General features: G+C 57.9%; 1 protein-coding gene across 1 annotated transcript in view; it reads right to left on the minus strand.

Moving 5' to 3' along the window:
* The window catches only part of Nfix (nuclear factor I X), a gene marked incomplete at its 3' end in the record, with an annotated part of 91015 nt that extends 75217 nt beyond the window's left edge, over nucleotides 1–15798 (minus strand). Inside the window, 1 exon segment of the mRNA NM_001281939.1 lies at nucleotides 15441–15798. Within this exon segment, the coding sequence (NP_001268868.1) occupies nucleotides 15441–15467 (27 nt within the window). The 5' untranslated portion in view covers nucleotides 15468–15798.
* Nucleotides 15799–16402: the final 604 nt, after the last annotated feature.

Here is a 16402-nt window from a genome sequence, read left to right on the forward strand (position 1 = left end):
GAGCGGAGAAACTGAGGCAAAGCAGCCCCGGGACAGCACCCCGCATCCCGGGAGTGACCCTCGAGGCACGCGACATGGGATCGCGTGGGTGGGTCCCGGGTCGGGGGCCAGGACACGCCTGCGCGGCGGCGGCGGCGCTCCACGGAGGGCGCGCCCTCGACGCCAACCCCAGCGAGGGCGCAACCGGTGGAAACCGTCCGGTCTGGGTGCTCGTGGTTCCACACTCGTCTCCTTCGCCGGCAGGACCCTCCCCAGTCCCCCGCGGCCACAGTGCCACAGGTGCGCTGCCCGACCGGGCCTCGACGCCCACTCCCGCCTTTTTGCCTCAGTGCGCAACGCCCGCTGCGGCCCGCGCGACCCCGCCAAATCCCACGAGGCAGATCCGCGGTGCAATTAGGACGGCGCCAGATGCAAGGGGCGACAGTCAGCGCTGTTGTTCCTCCTCCCCTGCCCGGGCCCTCCCCACCATCCCCACCCACACTGGTCCCCTGCTAGGCCTTGCGGCGGCGGCGGGTCGGGGAAATGCCACACACTGCAATGCCAAGAGGACACTCGGGGGGCTACTGCGCAGGCACCCGTGGGCGGGGGCGGGCACCTATGGGGAGCACGGAGCTGGGGCTGCGAGCCGGCACGTGATGGTGTCCATCCGACTGGACTTAAGATCACAAAGGAAGGCGCTGACGGGGACGTCGGGGCTCTCAGGGGAGTCCCCACTGCGCTCCTTCTGAGCCACTCCTGTCGGGGCTCAGAAATCCCGCTGCTGGCCTAGCACTCCCGGCCTGGCCGAACTCACCCGGAGCACTCGGGAGCACGCGGCCACACTGGACTCTGCTAGCTGGTGGCAATTTAACCTAGGATGGGTGTTGGGGACATTAAATGGCCTCTGTGTGTGTGTGTGTGTGAGAGAGAGAGAGAGAGAGAGAGAGAGAGAGAGAGAGAGAGAGAGAGACAGAGACAGAGACAGAGAGACAGAGAGAGAGACAGAGAGAGAGACAGAGAGAGAGACAGAGAGAGAGAGACAGAGAGAGAGAGACAGAGAGAGAGACTGAGAGAGAGATTGAGAGAGAGAGAGAGAGAGAGAGTCAGTCCCTGGCCTCCTGCACCCACCACGGACACTGTGTTTGGGGAGGGCTGAAGGATCCAAACCTCTGCCTTAAAAAAAAAAAAAGGTCCTCGGCCTTTAAAAACGTGAGGCATCCTCGGTAGAGAGGGGAGCTCATCCCGCTTTAACCTCACGTCCCTGCCAGGCAAACAGAAAAAAAGGGGGGTGGGGGCTTTGCAGGTTTGGTTCAGAGCCTAGTGGGAGTGGAAAGTCCTAGCACAAAGGGAGCGGAAAGGGCGAGGGGGAGCAGTTCTTCCAGAAATATATATAAAAGGTAAGATTGCAAATATAAATGCTATGCAGGCAGGAGAGCCGCCGGGCAGCAGTTATTCTGAGGCGGCTCACCTGTGCCCCAGGGGCGTTTGAGGGAGTGGATATTCAAAAAGAAAGGGAGACGTGCGAATTAGGCCTCCTCTACTGGCCCCTTCCCCGCCACAGCCTGAATAAGGTTTTGGAGCCAGGTGCCCTGGGCGGTCTGGCAGGTGTGTGGTTCACGTGAAACACGCGTGTGCAGGCTGAGGCGATGCGTGCCAGTGCGCTTGGAGCCACAAGCGTGGGCACTGGAGGATCTTGCAAGCTCACGGACCACCTGAGTCAGGAACCTCCACGTACAGCGCGTTGTAGCACATGTGCTAGGATTCCCTCATCTCTGCACGCTCAGGGGAGGGATTGAGTTCGTCGGGGCTCCGAGGCCCAAGGCTGCTTCTTTGGGAGTGTGTGTGCTCCTGCAGCCTTTCTGGGGTGGTAGGCCTAGACGTGCGCAGAAGGTTGAGCTCCTGATCCAAGGTGACTAGGGACTCTGATTGGAGCCTCACAGCTGGATCCTGCTGAGGTGTGCGCGCTTCCCCACCGCCTAGCTGAGACGTCTCAGGAGCCCGCATTGCAAGCGGCTCCCCGTGGAGGTCCTACTCCGCAGCTACGGCCACGTGTGTACCCTGGTTGCTGTTCCAACCCAGAGGAGCTGGGATCCGGGCTCTGAGTGGGCCAAGGGGCAGGGCCCTCACCCTGCAGGCTTCGGAGGGTTGTCGTTGGAGCAGTGTTGGTTTTGGCCGGGGCCACTCCAATGGGGGAAGCCCCGAGAGTCGGGCGGGGGCGGAACAAAGAGGGGGAGCGCTAAAGAAGGCGGCTGAAAGGAACGCAGAGGGCCCCCGGGGTAGAGGGGCAGATGCCTGGAGATGCTGGGCCTGGCCTGGCACACTGGTGAGACCTAGAAGCCACAGGCCACGGCAGCCACGAGTACAGGGCACGCACAGACTTCCTGCTGCCAGACCGGAGTCTACCAACCAAATCCCCACAGGACCACAGACTGCCACCACTGCAGCCTAACACACATCAGACCCTCAACTCGGTGCCCGTGGTACACACAGTAGCCCCCGGTGGCCCCACATCGCCCCCAGTAGCTTTTTGAGTTGCTATGGTGTTTTTTTTTCCCAGTTGGGGGTGACTGGTTGGGTTTCTTTGGTTTGGATTTGGGTTTTGGTCTTTTGAAACAGGATTCTCACTCTAGTCTGGAACTCTGAATACCAGGCTGGCCTCAAACTTGTGGCAATCCTCCAGTCTCAGCCTCTGCCTCCTGAGTGTTGGGATTACAGGCACACACCACCCTGGGTGGAACCCCACAGGATTCCACTGCCCACCAGAGCACCATCTGGAACCAGAGAAACTCTGGGCCAGAGGGTGCACTTCAGTTTGCCCCAGCTACGAACAGTTTGAGGACCCTTAAGCAAGAGTCACAGCTTCAGAGCCAGGCTCTGGGAAGCTCATTTTCCCCCAACCTGGGGTTCCTAGGAGGAATCATGTCCAGGGGAGACAGAAGCAGGGCTGGGAAAGTGAGGTGGCCCCTCCTCCTAGCCCCACGGGGTACCTGGCCTTGGGGCCTCTATTTTCTTTTCTGTAAACAGGTCATTCGTAGCTGGGGCTGTTAGGAAGGTGGCAGGTCACAGGCACCCCGCCCGGCTGCCTGCCTGCCAGCCCTGTGTGACTGCTCTGGAGCTGGGTCCGTAGCTGTTATTTTGATTGTGAGGAATCTATGTCTGTGACAAGCTGTGACGCTTGGTGTGATCGCATGAGGCTGGCTGTGTGACTGTGCCTCTGCGTGTGTGTGTGTGTGTGTGTGTGTGTGTGCGTGTGTGTGTGCGTGTGTGTGTGTGTGTGTGTGTGACAGGTTGTGTGTGAGACTGTGCGTGGACGACAGATTGTGCCGGTGTGCGGCAGTGCCTGTGACAGGCTGTCACCGCGCGACAGACTGCGGGTGGCGGGTGTTGCGGGCATTGACTGTGAGCAGAGATGAGCAGTGTGTGTGGGACTGGGAGACCCCACAAACCCACCTCAGTGAGGGTACACTTGACAGTGGGGGTGGTAAGCTTTCGTGGCAGGGGGCCCTATTGTCCCCGACAAGTCTCGGCTTTCCCATTAAATCCGGGGTGGGAGGGTTTGCAACCCTCAGAGGAGACAGACCAGAAAGATCTTGTCACAAAGCCTCCCCACTGTGTCAGTTCAAGAGCTCAGTCCTTGTTGGGAATTAGGTGACCCCCAGCCCCAGGAAAGTGACTGAAGACCTCAGGGGATGGAGGGCCTGAGGCCTGGCTGCCTTCACTGAGGGATAAATGCCCTGAAACCATTTCTCCTTTTTTCCTGACCTCCTAGCAGAAGGCATGGAGACCTGGAGAAGAAAGAAAAGGGATTTGAGGACACAGGGCACTGACAGGGACCAAAGAAGAGCTGGGGTGCAGCTCAGTGGTGGGACACTGGCCTGACCTGCTGTAGACCCCGGGGTAAATCATCCAAAAAAAAAAAAGAAAGAAAGAAAGGAAGGAAGGAAGGAAACCAGAGAGAGGGAAGGCCAGAGGGGATCGAGTCAGCAAGATTGACATAGCTTTTTCTAGGGGGCTTTGAAGACATGGCCTTAGGGCCTCCAGGTAGGGCTAATGCACATCATGTCCCACAGTCCCACATCACGCCTTCAGGGTGGCACTAACCCCGCCAGCCACTTCCTATAAGCAGCTCTCATACAACAGGCCCCACACTCAGAGCTAAGCTCCAAACTCAACCCTTCAGGTGGGGCCAGGCACCCAAACACAGTGGAAAAACAGCCAGACCAAGGGATTCTAACTACAACTCAGGAATTCGAATCAGTGTGGGATTCAACTCCTGCCACTACCCAGCTTCCCTCTATGGGAAGGGAAACTGAGGCTGGGGAGACTTACCCAAGTATGCCCAGGAACCCAGAATAAAAATCACTCTGAGCTTCTGAGCTGTTGACAAACACAAAGAGACAAAGGTCTCACCAGCTGGAAGAATTCTGGGGACATGGGCTATGGTCACTACCCTGTGCTTCATACAAGGCACATGTGTTTCGGTGTGTGTGTTGCATGTTATGGCTGACTTGTTGCTGTCTCTGCTGTGCATGCCCCAGGAAGATATGTGTGTCCTGAGTGTATCTGCTCTGAGTGTCCAGTCAGGGCCAGCCCCTGCTGCAGAGGGGAGAATGGAAGCACACCCCCCTCATCCGAAAGTGTGTCTTTGATACTTGCAGCCTCGGCAGCGAAAAACAAGTTTCCACAGGGCCGCCTTGGGCTGAGGCCAGGCCGTCCTCAAATAACATTTGAAGTTACTTAGCAAACTTTGTTTAGTGCAGAGAGACTCGGGCAACGGGCTTGGGGGAGGGCGCCATAAACCGGTTCCTCCAAAGTCCCTTGTCCCTCTGGGGGCACAAGTGCCCAATACCAGGCTTGGTCAGTCCCATCCCAGCTCTGGAGAAGGGCAGCAGGAACCCAGTAGTTCTGGGAGGAACCTGCGGGGAAGGGCGTGGGTGCCCATCCACGAAGACTTGCTTTGCCTGCAGACACCCAGCCTGCAGATAACGGCCACTCTGATCTCATGGATGTCCAGAGGCCAGCACAAGGCCTAGGGGGCTTTCAGAAATGAAAGAATCCCTGCTTTTGCTGAAGCCTAGCTCTGTGCACCTTGAGGCTAAATGAAGAGGCAGGTCAGCCAACTGGCTGGGAGAACGTGCCCATTCCAGACATTCAGATAAGCAACCAGCAAGCCCCTGATGCCCACATGCCCACACCTCCCAAACCCCACTTTTGGTCCCAGCCCTAGGCAGCAGAGAAGGCTGGGAGAGCCAACAATGGCGGGGTTGGGAGTGAGGTTGGCGCCTACGGGAGGGGGAAGGGAGGTGATGCCAGGAATGGTGAGCCATGGCAGCCAGAGAAGGATGAAGAGAGAAAGAGCACTGGGGAAAGATGGAAGCCAGGCAGACATCCCCGCCAAGCTCCAGGCTGCAAAGGGGCAGCGGGCAAATCAGCCCCAAGCCCTTCCAAGGAGTAGGCATGGGGGGAGCAGGCCCCAGGCTGCACGGGACAGGCAGAGGACTGGAGGTGCCCAGTGTGCCCCCCCACTGCAAGCTCTGAAATGGAGACTGGCACTAGCAGCCGCTCAGCTCTGCCCAGGCACAGGGTGGGGGTGGGGCAGGCAAGGGGCCAAACCAAATGCCACCAGGCTGGGTATGGTAGTTGCCAGCCTGTAGCGCTGGTCCTGTGCTAGGCCCCCAGCCTAGAACCCTCGGTTCTGGAACTTTATGGATACAGGGGGTCTGGTGGCCCAGTGAGAGCCAGAGACCCGGCATGCAAAGCCAGGCTCCTCCACAAGTATGGCAAGACCCCAAGACTCTGCAAAGATGGTGTAGCCTGGTGCTGCCAGGGTGGCAGGCTGAGGTAAAAATAAACCAGGCCCACCCCCAGGAGCTAAATCCAGGGCCCCAGGTGGAAGTGCATCTCTGGGCTACCAGTTGCCCCCACCCTGCCCCCAGCTCAGAGTGCCACAGTCGAGAATTTCAGTGCCTGACCAGGCCCCGACTCTGGACAGGAGAGGACCCAGCCATTACGTCCCCAGGTCTTAGGTGGACACCATATGTTGTATCACGCAGATACAAGACGGTGACTACAGATGGAGAGGCAATTGTCTTGGGCTCTGGACAGATGTTGACACCCTTTTCCTCCAGGCTTCTTATTTGAGAAAGAAAGGGTGACAGGGTACCCAGGCCCCCTCTGCTCATCCTGCAGCTGCCTACACCGAGGGCCCTGCTGAGCTCTTTCCCACAGCACCTAGCACAGTCCCAAGGACAGGACACACCCTTGTTTATCGGGCTCACTGTCTGCCTTCCCACTGGGGCTGGCACCTTTGCTGGGTTTGCACCATGCCGAGCCCCCGGGGCTTAGAACAGGGCCTGGCACCCAGGAGGTGCCGGTAAATATCTGTCAAGGAATGCAAAGCCCCCCCCAGCAGCACCCCTAATGCGCAGGCTCAGGCTGGGTGCCCAGCAAGGTGTGGGAGAGGGCAGTGGGCCCGCTATGCTAAGGGGTGCAGACATGGAGACCACACTTACTAAGAGCACTAACAGAAGATCTTAAAGGTCAGGATAAGAAAGGGGTGCAGCCAGGACTTTAAATCATGCTGTGACTTCAGGAATTAAGCAAAGGCCAAGGAAATGGCCAGAGTCCTGCCTCATCCCCAGGACTCAAGGGAGTAGTGAGCAGGAACCCAGCAGAGACCACATGGCCTCCTGCCCTTGACCCTGGGACTACATAACGCTTCTCTGGATCTCGTTTTGTCATACAGAAAATCAAGTGCACATTCCCACACAGTTTCAGAGCAAGCTACAGCTCTGCTTTCTCTATTCTCTTTCAATCTTTTATTTTTTGTTTTATTATTATTAATATGGTTTTTTGAGACAAGATCTCATTATATAATCTTGACTAGCCTGGAATTCTCCATGTACACCATGCTTAGATGACCAGGTTGAGACCTTCCTGCCTCTGCCTCTGAAGTGCTGGGATTAAGGGCAGGCCACCATGCTCAGTTAAAAAAAAATTATTCTTGTGTCAGGGCTGGGTCATTTAAATCAAGCTGCTCTGAAACTCTTGATCCTTCTGCCTCAGCCTCCAAGTGCTGGCAATAAAGGGGTTCACCCCCATGGGCTGGGGAGCTGGCTTAATGATTGCTCTGGCAGAAGACCCAGGTTCAGTTCCCAGCACCCACATGTTGGCTGCAACCACTCTTAATTCCAGTGCCAGGGGATCCAACACCTTCTGACGTATAACCTCTTCAGGTATCAGGTATGCATGTAGTATTCAAGTATATATATACAGGCAAAACACTCACACAGATAAAACAAATATTTTTACAAGGCGCAGTTCACCTCCATGCTGGTCACCCAGAAAGGCTGAGTGATCTGTCGGGGCCACATAGCTAATGAGAGCCTCGTCTAGCAGGGCTGGGATTCAAACCTAGAAAGATGGCTTTTCAGTTCTAATAGCAAGCTCTGCCTCTCACAGAAGAATACAAGCAGATGTGCGCAGGGGTGCCTAGCTCAGGTCCCAACACTAACTGTCGGCTGTGATTTCTAGGACAATACTCATTTTGCTGTCACTCTACCAAAGGCTTCCTCTCACTACTATTCAGCCACTTACGACTTTCCTTTACTTTTTTCAGAAATGAAGAACCAAAAGCTAAAAGGGCTGGAGTGAGGGCATGGCTCAGCATCAGCCTTCATGAGGCCCGGGTTCTAGCCCAGCACTGCAAAGGAATAAAGGCCAAAGATTAGAGCCCCTCCAAGGTCTCAGAATTTAGCTTTGTCCAATTTCCTATTCTCTACAGCTGCTAGGCAGTGAGGAGAGGACCTCAGCTGCTGGGTCCAGAAAACCAGTAAAATCCTGGGCACAGATGGGCATGTCCCACAAACCAGACCAGACAGCCAGGGCTCCAAATTCTGTCATGACAGGTCAGGGTTGCCCAAGTGGCTCAGTCAGCCAGTGACACCGCTCCAATAAGGGTACTATTATTTCTAACTCGGCTGTGGCCTAGTGCAAACTAATATACAGATGTCACTCTACCTGGGTTCACAAGTGTGTGGCAGCCCATGGGACAATATCCAGGTCTGTGTGTGACCCTGTTCCAGCCAGCCCTTTGTCTTACGTGTGTTCTGTGTAGGTGTGTTACAGATGTCAGGCATTAGTCGTACCCATGTGTTTGTTACTGAATGTATTTGCAAGGTGGTGTTTCAGACCTTAGCACTGCTGATATTTGGTACTGGGCTGTTCTTTGTAGTGGGGTATCCCTGGCTTCTATCCACTCATCGCCTGTGATACCCCTTCATGTGAGCCAACTAAACATGTTTGCAGACATTTCCTGTTGGGCTGGGGGATAGATCCCTGCCAGTGTGTCCAGGAGTATGATATTGCATGTGTGTGCTCAGCCCTGTTCCTGTGTTTGGTGTGTGTGTGTGGGGGTGTTCTCGTGTGTGCAGTGTCACTGTGTGCATGTGTTTGTGGGTCCCATGTGTCCCCGTGTGTTGGGTGGTGGTGGTCTGGACTGCATTTCGTGGCATGTGGTTGTGTGACTATGAGTCCCTGTGCATCTCCACCCACTCGTGGCTTCCTGCCTGTCATGCGCACTGACATGCTGGGGTGCGGCTGGGTATCTGTAGGTGTGGGGGGGGAGTCTCTTTGTATGTACACGTCTGTGTGTGTGCGTGTGCACACATGTTTATGCCTGATGGAGAGGGGTTTGGATTGCCAATGTGAGTCTCTGTGCCCGCCTGTGCCAGCGAGTGTATGACTTAGTGCGAGATGTGCCCAGAATAGACTCCCCCGCTAGATGACCGCATTGAAAGCTGACATTTCCCTGGACACACCTGGATGATCTGTGCCCCTCTCCCCTGTGCTTCAGACTAGAAGTCACCTCTTGAGACATGGTGTTAAATGTACCCCAAAATCGTCCCTTCCTCCAGCTTGGCTTACAGACTCAGGTGGGGACAGATAGACCCCGCTCTGGTCCGACCGAGGCTAGAAATGCTGTCTTCCGCTTCAGGAGACAGAGCTGGGTCCCGGCAATGGAGGTGGGCACTGGCTCCTGCCCACTGCTGGCCACTACCCTCAGCTCCCCTCAGGGTGGGGTTTTGTGGATAGAAAGCTCCCCAGTGCAGCCCAGCTTCTGATTGGCTGCGAAGAGCCGCAGTGCCCGGTACCCACCTCCCCTCTCTGGCTGGCGCAGCCACATCGGTAGTGGTGGCAAACGCAACTCTGAGTTCTGGGCACAGCTGCGCCTAACAGAGGCCTGCCAGCCCCACCAGAAGCCAGACACCCCAGCTCTGTGCCCCGACCCCTCCCTGCCTGCCTGCTCAGCCTGGCGGTACAGTCACCCTGCCCACTGTCCCCTGAGGCTGCCAGGACCAGTCCCCTCACCCCTTCACCCTCTGGGCCTGGGCCCCCCTTGGCCAAGCCTACTCTGGGGCCCAGGCCCCTGTTAGAGGCTGCTCCCGCCCTCAGAGGGGCTCCTGAGGAGGGGGAGGTGTTGAGGAAGGGGTGGGGGGTGGGGAGCTAGCCCTTCTTCCTTTAGTGAGTGAGCCCAGAGCTGGAGCCAAAAATCGAGGAGGAGAGATATTCAGAGAGAGCCAAGACGCGTTTGGCAGGAGAGAGAGGGAGAGAGGGAGCAGGAGGGGGAGGGGAGGAGGGAGAAAGGAAAGAGCTAGAGAAAGGGGGAAGGAAAGGGGACCTCAGTTTCCAAATCTGAACCCTCGGAGCCTCCCAGGGATATCAAGTGGCTCTGGGGCATGGACCCCAGGGCAAGCCTGGCAGTGGGGGTGCTGAGGACAATAGAGCAGTGGCCTCAGGCCCACAGAGACAGCCGCACACCCAGCTGGCCAGGCCAGGGCAGCCATAGGCAGAAGCCAAAATCAATGTACACTGAGCAGACAGAGGGAGGTCTATGGGCTGCCCCGGCACACTGCACCTTGCCCGCACAATGAGCTCCTGTCCATAACAGGCAGAAGCTCAGCAGGGCCACCGTGGCCACACAACCTCATGGGAAGGGACAACAGGCCAGCCTGCTTCCAGCTGCTCGGCAGGGGGACATCACGGACATCATGCGTGATGCCTGGAAGCCAAGGGACGCCTGAGAGAAGGGCCATGCGGTAAGACACAACAGTCACAGGGACGAGCCCAAGATGCACAGCAATGCGGGGGCGGGGCTGGCACACAGAGGCACATGCTGGCATGGATGCGAGTGCAGGTTGACACATACATGCTAACATGTGTGGGGGCCCCGAGTTCACTCTTAGCTGTGACTGATACCCTCCCAGAAAAATACAGGCCAAGTCTTTGTGATGGGTGGGATCTACATGTCCCTGTGACACAGTCGCTCCACTCTGAAACACAGCCAAGAGGACGGTGACAGTCACAGGCACAGTGCTACCCGAGAGTTAGACAAGGCCACGCACATGCATGGTAAGGCACACCCCAACTCCACGGTCACTAAATGCGGGAGAGAGAGAACTGTGACAATCCCTAGAGGGACAAACGGAGAGGAGCACATGCACGGTCATACAGGGGTCCTTGAGGACACAACGCCTGTAAAACCACCCAGCATGCCCATCAAGATACCGGAATCCTGGTAACCCTAGAGGCCTACTATAGTCATCCCTTCAACCTCAGGACCCCACACCCAGGGCTTTCGAAAAACGACATAGATACATCCCGCCTGTTGGAGCCAGTAGGACAGTAGAGACACCCATCTTGTTAGGCCCAGCTTACTAGGGACAGAAGCCGCCTCCCCAGTACCAATTTGGAGAAAGTAGGTGGGGGACCTCCTCTACCTGCCTTGATGCAACTGGAGGGTGAATGCTGCAGCACCCCAAATTACAGCCCCCTTCCTGGGGACAGAGAACCCAAGCAGTTCAAAACATGGAGGCCTACAGTCCAGCCAGGCTCATCCCAGGGTTCGTCCCAAAGCCATCGCATTCACCCCAAAGCCTGCTTGCTTCAGTCGATGCTCACCTAGGGCCCTGCTCTATGGCGAGTCCCCCTCACATTAAATGCAAACTGAGACGTGGCTCTGGGGCAGTGGGGATAACTCTAAGTCACTATCAGGATGAACCAAGCCTCTAAGCTTTGTCCCACTCACATACAGACCCATATGTGCCCACACACTCCTTACTAAGAGACACCTGCTTCCCATCGGACAGGGACGGTCATCTCCTGCCAGTCACCTCACCCCACTATGAAGTCTGCCATTCTCCACTCAGCCCACAGGACCCCAAAATAGGAAGAGCTGAGCCCTGTCCTTCCAAACTCTTGCTTCCTCCTCCGGGCAGCGCACCGAGATTGCCACGGTGGGAAGGGGCACCGCCCTGCGTTCTTGCCTTCATGATGATCCTTCTCACATGACGACGGCGAATACAGTAAGGGGCGCTTCTCAAGCCCATGTCATGTGCCCACACGACAGTGAGTTACACCACAGGGCCAAAAGATGCATAAGCACTTCACAGACCAAGAAAACCACCACTCTAAGTTCCAGGAGTAGGACATGCAGAGAGGGAGCTTAAACCCACTGTCCTTGACCTCTGTCCTCACAGCCTCCATCTGGCAGCCATGGAAACTGCATGGACATTCATGTCTAAGTCAAGAACCCAGGCTCTTTCTGGGGATGTATTAACCCAGCGGAGCTGTGGCTCTGAGCTCAGCCAGGTCCGCCATTGGAACTTCTCCCAGGACCCTAGTGTGGTCCCAAAAGTGGCCCAACTTGTGCCTGCTTCATTCTCAGGTTAGGGGTAGAAGGTGTGTGAGGAGCCAGATCCAGAGAGAGAACCCAGCACTCCCAGCACGGCAGCTCACGACCGTGGTCCCAGCTCGAGAGGTGGAGGCCAGAGGATCAGGAGTTTGCTCTGCTACAGTGCTACTTCAAGGCCAGCCTGGGCTGCATGACATCCTGCCTCAAAAAAACCAAACAAGCAAAAAAGCAAGACTACCAAGCTAGGACATGGTGGCTCAACCCTGTCGTCCCAACACTCAGCAGAGGCAAGACGACCTCTGCAAGTTCAAGACCAGCCTGGGCTGCATGACACCCTGTCTCAAAAAAACCAAACAAACAAAAAAGCAACACTACCAAGCTAGGACATGGTGGCTCAACCCTGTCGTCCCAGCACTCAGCAGAGGCAAGACGACCTCTGCAAGTTCAAGACCAGCCTGGGATACGTGACAAGGCATCCATCTTAAGAAACAAATGAAAAGACAGAATGTGAGTATCAGCTCGTTCAAGAACAAAGGGCTGTCTGTAGCTTATAGGGACAGAAGAGTGGCCGTAGTGAGCCAGGAAAAGCTACAGACATGGGAAAGAGACAGCAGGCGGCCTCAGCTTACCTCGAGCATGTATATGTCCATCCATGCAAGATCAGGGGTTCCATGACCAGAGTGGATTGGCACAGGTGTCGAGGGTGATCCCACCTGTGTACATCCATGTGTGTCTTTGCGTATGTTCATAATTAATCTGCTTATTAGCATATGTGTTCTTGTGGCCAGGAGTGGGGAGACATGGGTGTGTATCTACACATATATTAGAGACTCTGCTCACAACTTGAAAGCCAAGGGCATTATGTATCCACCGCTCATCTTGCCCTTGTGGGCACATTTACACTTGCTGTGGCCCAGTTTGCTGGCGAATCCATGACTCTGTGAGCTACCACTGCTTCTGTGGCATGTCCACATACAGCCGGTCTTGGAGGTGATGTGTGCACGTGTTGGTGGTTATGAATACATGGGTTGGCCTTGATGGCTACGTGACAGGGAGGTTTTCATGTCTGAGTTTACATGGATACGTATTTCCCATCTCTAGGGGCACATGTGTGTTGATGTGTATGCTAAGAGTTGTGTGTCTGGATGTCAATGTGAATACAATGTTTATGACCTCCCGTTAGTGGTGGTAGTGCATTATGTATCTCTGTTGAGTCAACCCCATTCCTGATGTCCACCTGAAACTCAGCGACTACAAAGGACTTCAGCAGCTCCAGCAACTGCCCCACCGGCCGATGAATCACTGTGTCTCTTTTCTAGAAGGGGATCCCCCACTACCCTTCCCCTGTCGCCCCCAGGGCCCTGCGCTCCAAGCTTGGCTCTGCTCAATCGTTTATTGACTTTAAAATCGAAGCCAATCCTGCATCAGAAAGAAAGGGGAGAGAGGGTGGTGAGGAGTGGGGAAAGAGAGAGGCCGAGAGTGAAATGGGGCGGCAGAGGTGGAGGCCGGAGCCAGAAGAGACAGGGACAGAGGGACAGCTAGATGTACAGAAAGACAGAGACAGCAAGGAACAGACAACGAGCAAAGACAGAGAAACAGAAAGGGAGAGACAGAGAGAGGGAGAGGGAGACAGAGAGAGAGAGAGAGAGAGACAGAGAGACAGAGAGACAGAGAGAGAGAGAGAGAGAGAGAGAGAGAGAGAGAGAGAGAGAGAGAGAGGGGGGCAGCCAGTGAAGGTTGTTAGAAAAGCAAAGATGGGCGATAGAAAGGTTTGCGAAAAGAGATGTGGCTGAAATATGGGGCAGCCAGACCCTGTTGACCGGAGGCTGCCAAGGACCCTGAGCAAAGGGGTTTCCCTGCCCACCATGCAGGGCTGGCAGACTGGTGAGCCCACTCCCCTCCCAGGCAGCCTGGCGCGTGCAAGATGTAACTCGCACAGATTGGAGCCCGCATTCCCTTCTGGAGTGCCACAGAGCCAAGCGGAGGCCGTCACCTCAGTTCTGGGGCATCCTGGTCCCTTCATAGCCTTGTCACCAGAGTACCAGCTGCCACTTCTCCCCAGGGTGGGCTCTTCATTCGACCTGTGGGCTGAGGAGGGGCCAGCCCAGATGTCTGGCAAGCTTGTCTTGGAGGCCGGCTAGCAGCCTGGTGGACAAGGCGGCGGCTGGACTCTGGGGTCTTTGTCCCACCAGGCCTCAAACACCAGCTACCAAGGCCGGAAAATCACCCCGAGAGTAGCCACGGCTCAGATCTAGATGCTGACAAGATCCTCCTGTGGGGGACCCAAAGTCACATAGTCCACAACTTGGAGGTACAGCCCCGCACCGCTGTGACGGTCAGGTACATGCGTGTACACTGTGTGGGGCAGGCGTGCATGGGCTCCTCCGCTGACACACTCGCATGTGATCTGTACTGGAAGACAGACCACCTCTCCTGGTCATCTGTGTTTGTGCCACGCAGCCTGGCCACCACCGGCCCACAGAGGCCACACACAGATTCTAGGCTCACAAACACACACTAGTACCTGGCAATACAAGTGGGCTGTGTCGTGGGAACTGCGAAGGGCCTGCACAGACCTTTTTCCCCTTCCAAACATCCTGACCTACTCCTCATCTACCTGGCCCTTTATACACACCTTGGGCATGTGCTCGACTCCAAGGTGGGACACATTTAGCACTTGTCTGATAGAGCTCTGGCTTAGAAGAGCGGGCCATTAGGGACTCAAGGCTGGCCTAGAGAGCTCCCAAAGATAGGCCTGGCCGGCAAGGCAAGGCTAAGCAACCTCCACAAATCCCCTCTGCTTGCCGAGTCTGTCACCTGCCTTGGCCTGGTGCTGCAGGTAGCGCTGTGAGGGCCCCTCTAAGTCTTGGACCAGGCTAGCCTGTGCCCTCTCAGAGCTTGGAGTCAGGGCTGGGAAGAGTGGGGTGGCCGACCAGGCATACTCCAGGCCTCAGCCTCCGCTACACTGCGCAGGGAACTTCGCTGGAGGCGGGACGCGTTCTCGCGCTCGCGCTCCCGCAGCACGCCAAGGTCGGCGCTGCCGTGCCAGAGGCTGACCCGACGGCTGATCCCAACGGGGTCGGCCTGTGGTGTCCACCGCTGCTCCCGCCCTTCCCGCCTGCGGGTGGCGGGCCGGGATTCCCTGGGGCACTTCCAGGTCCACACCGCGGCGGTCCAGGTCTCTGAGACCGGAAAGTTTGCATGGAGGAAAGTTTGGGGCCGGGGAGCCGCGTCTGCAAACGTCCAGGATCCGCAAAGAGGCGCGGCCCGGGCTGGCAGCACGCCCGTCCCTCCCTCCCCTCCCCCTGCCCCTCCGAAATTTGGGAGCCCCGCCATTTTCTCAGCCCCGCTCCCATGCGAGGCCTGAACAAAGACTTTGGGGAGACGCCCGGGCCGCTCGGGGCACCCCAGCCGCGCGCAGAGCGGCTGCCCGCACGCCCGCTACTGCCACCCCGGGGGCCGCCGCGCCGCGCCGCGCTCAGGGAACGCCGCCCGCCCGCCCGCCCGCGCTCCCCGGCGCCCCGGGGCCACTCTGCCTCCTGCCGCCGTGTCACCCCGCCTGCCCGCGCCTGCCACCACGCCGCCCCGCCGCGCAGCAGCAGGGGTCCGCTGTCCGCCGCGCCCCGCCGCGCGCACTCGCCCCCCCTCGCCCATTCTCCACGCACTCCCGCCGCGCGCCCCGGGGCAGCGCCCCGCGCCCCGCCCGCAGCCCGCGCGCCTGCGGGACCCCGGCCCGGCCCTCCCGGGGCGTGGGGGCGGCGGCCGGTACCTGGGTGAGGCAGTACGGGGAGTACATCGCTGGGCGCCCGGGCGCGAGCGCGGAGGCCGGCCGCGGCGAGGACAGGCCCGGCAGGCGGCGTCGCGCTGGCTGGCACTCGGGCTCCGGCTCCGCTGCTCCGGCCTCCGCCGCGCGGCGCCCGCCCGGCCCGCGGCCCCGCTCGGCCCACCGCCGCTCCGCGCTCACAGGCTCGGCCCCGCGGGCTCCGGGCCGCCGCCGCGCTCGCCGCTGCCTCTCGCGTCCGCCGCCGCCGCCGCCGCGCGTCTACTCCATGCCGCCGCCGCTCGGCCGGTCGCCCTCGCCCGCCACCGCCGCCGCCGCCGCCGCCGCCGCCGCCGCGCTGTGAAAGTGAAAGTTTAGACAAAGTTTGGAAGCGGCGCACTCCGGGGAGAGGGAGCGGGCGGGCGGCGCGGGCGGGAGGAGGGGCGCGGGGAGGGGCGGGCGGGCGGGTGAGCGCGGCCGGCGCGCACACACATGCACACACGCGCGCACTCACACACACACACACACACACACACACACACACACACACACACACGGGGACGCACACCGACGCGGCCGCCCCGACACGTGCTGGCCGGCGTTCGGGCGCCGACACACGCTGACACACAGCAGGGTTTGGACCGGCACAAATGTCATGGAGGCCTATTCCTCATGGAGTCACACCAGACCGCGGTGCACACCGGGCACAGACACAACCAAGAGCCACACACCACCTACTGTCACATGTCGTCCCAATGCAGACCAACGCTGAGAGCCATACTGACATACATACACGCCTGCCACACATGTTCCTGCAGACTGATACATGTGCAATCACACAGCCATACCTTGTCACACTCCAGACACACAAGGACACACCAACACACAGCCAAGTCAGAGTTGGCACGCAGCTGTGTCAATCCACCCAGACACACTGATGAAAAGGATGCTGACACATTGGAACCCCCATA

Source organism: Mesocricetus auratus, unplaced genomic scaffold (assembly GCF_017639785.1).
Source record: "Mesocricetus auratus isolate SY011 unplaced genomic scaffold, BCM_Maur_2.0 Super-Scaffold_100081, whole genome shotgun sequence".
NCBI lineage: Eukaryota > Metazoa > Chordata > Mammalia > Rodentia > Cricetidae > Mesocricetus > Mesocricetus auratus.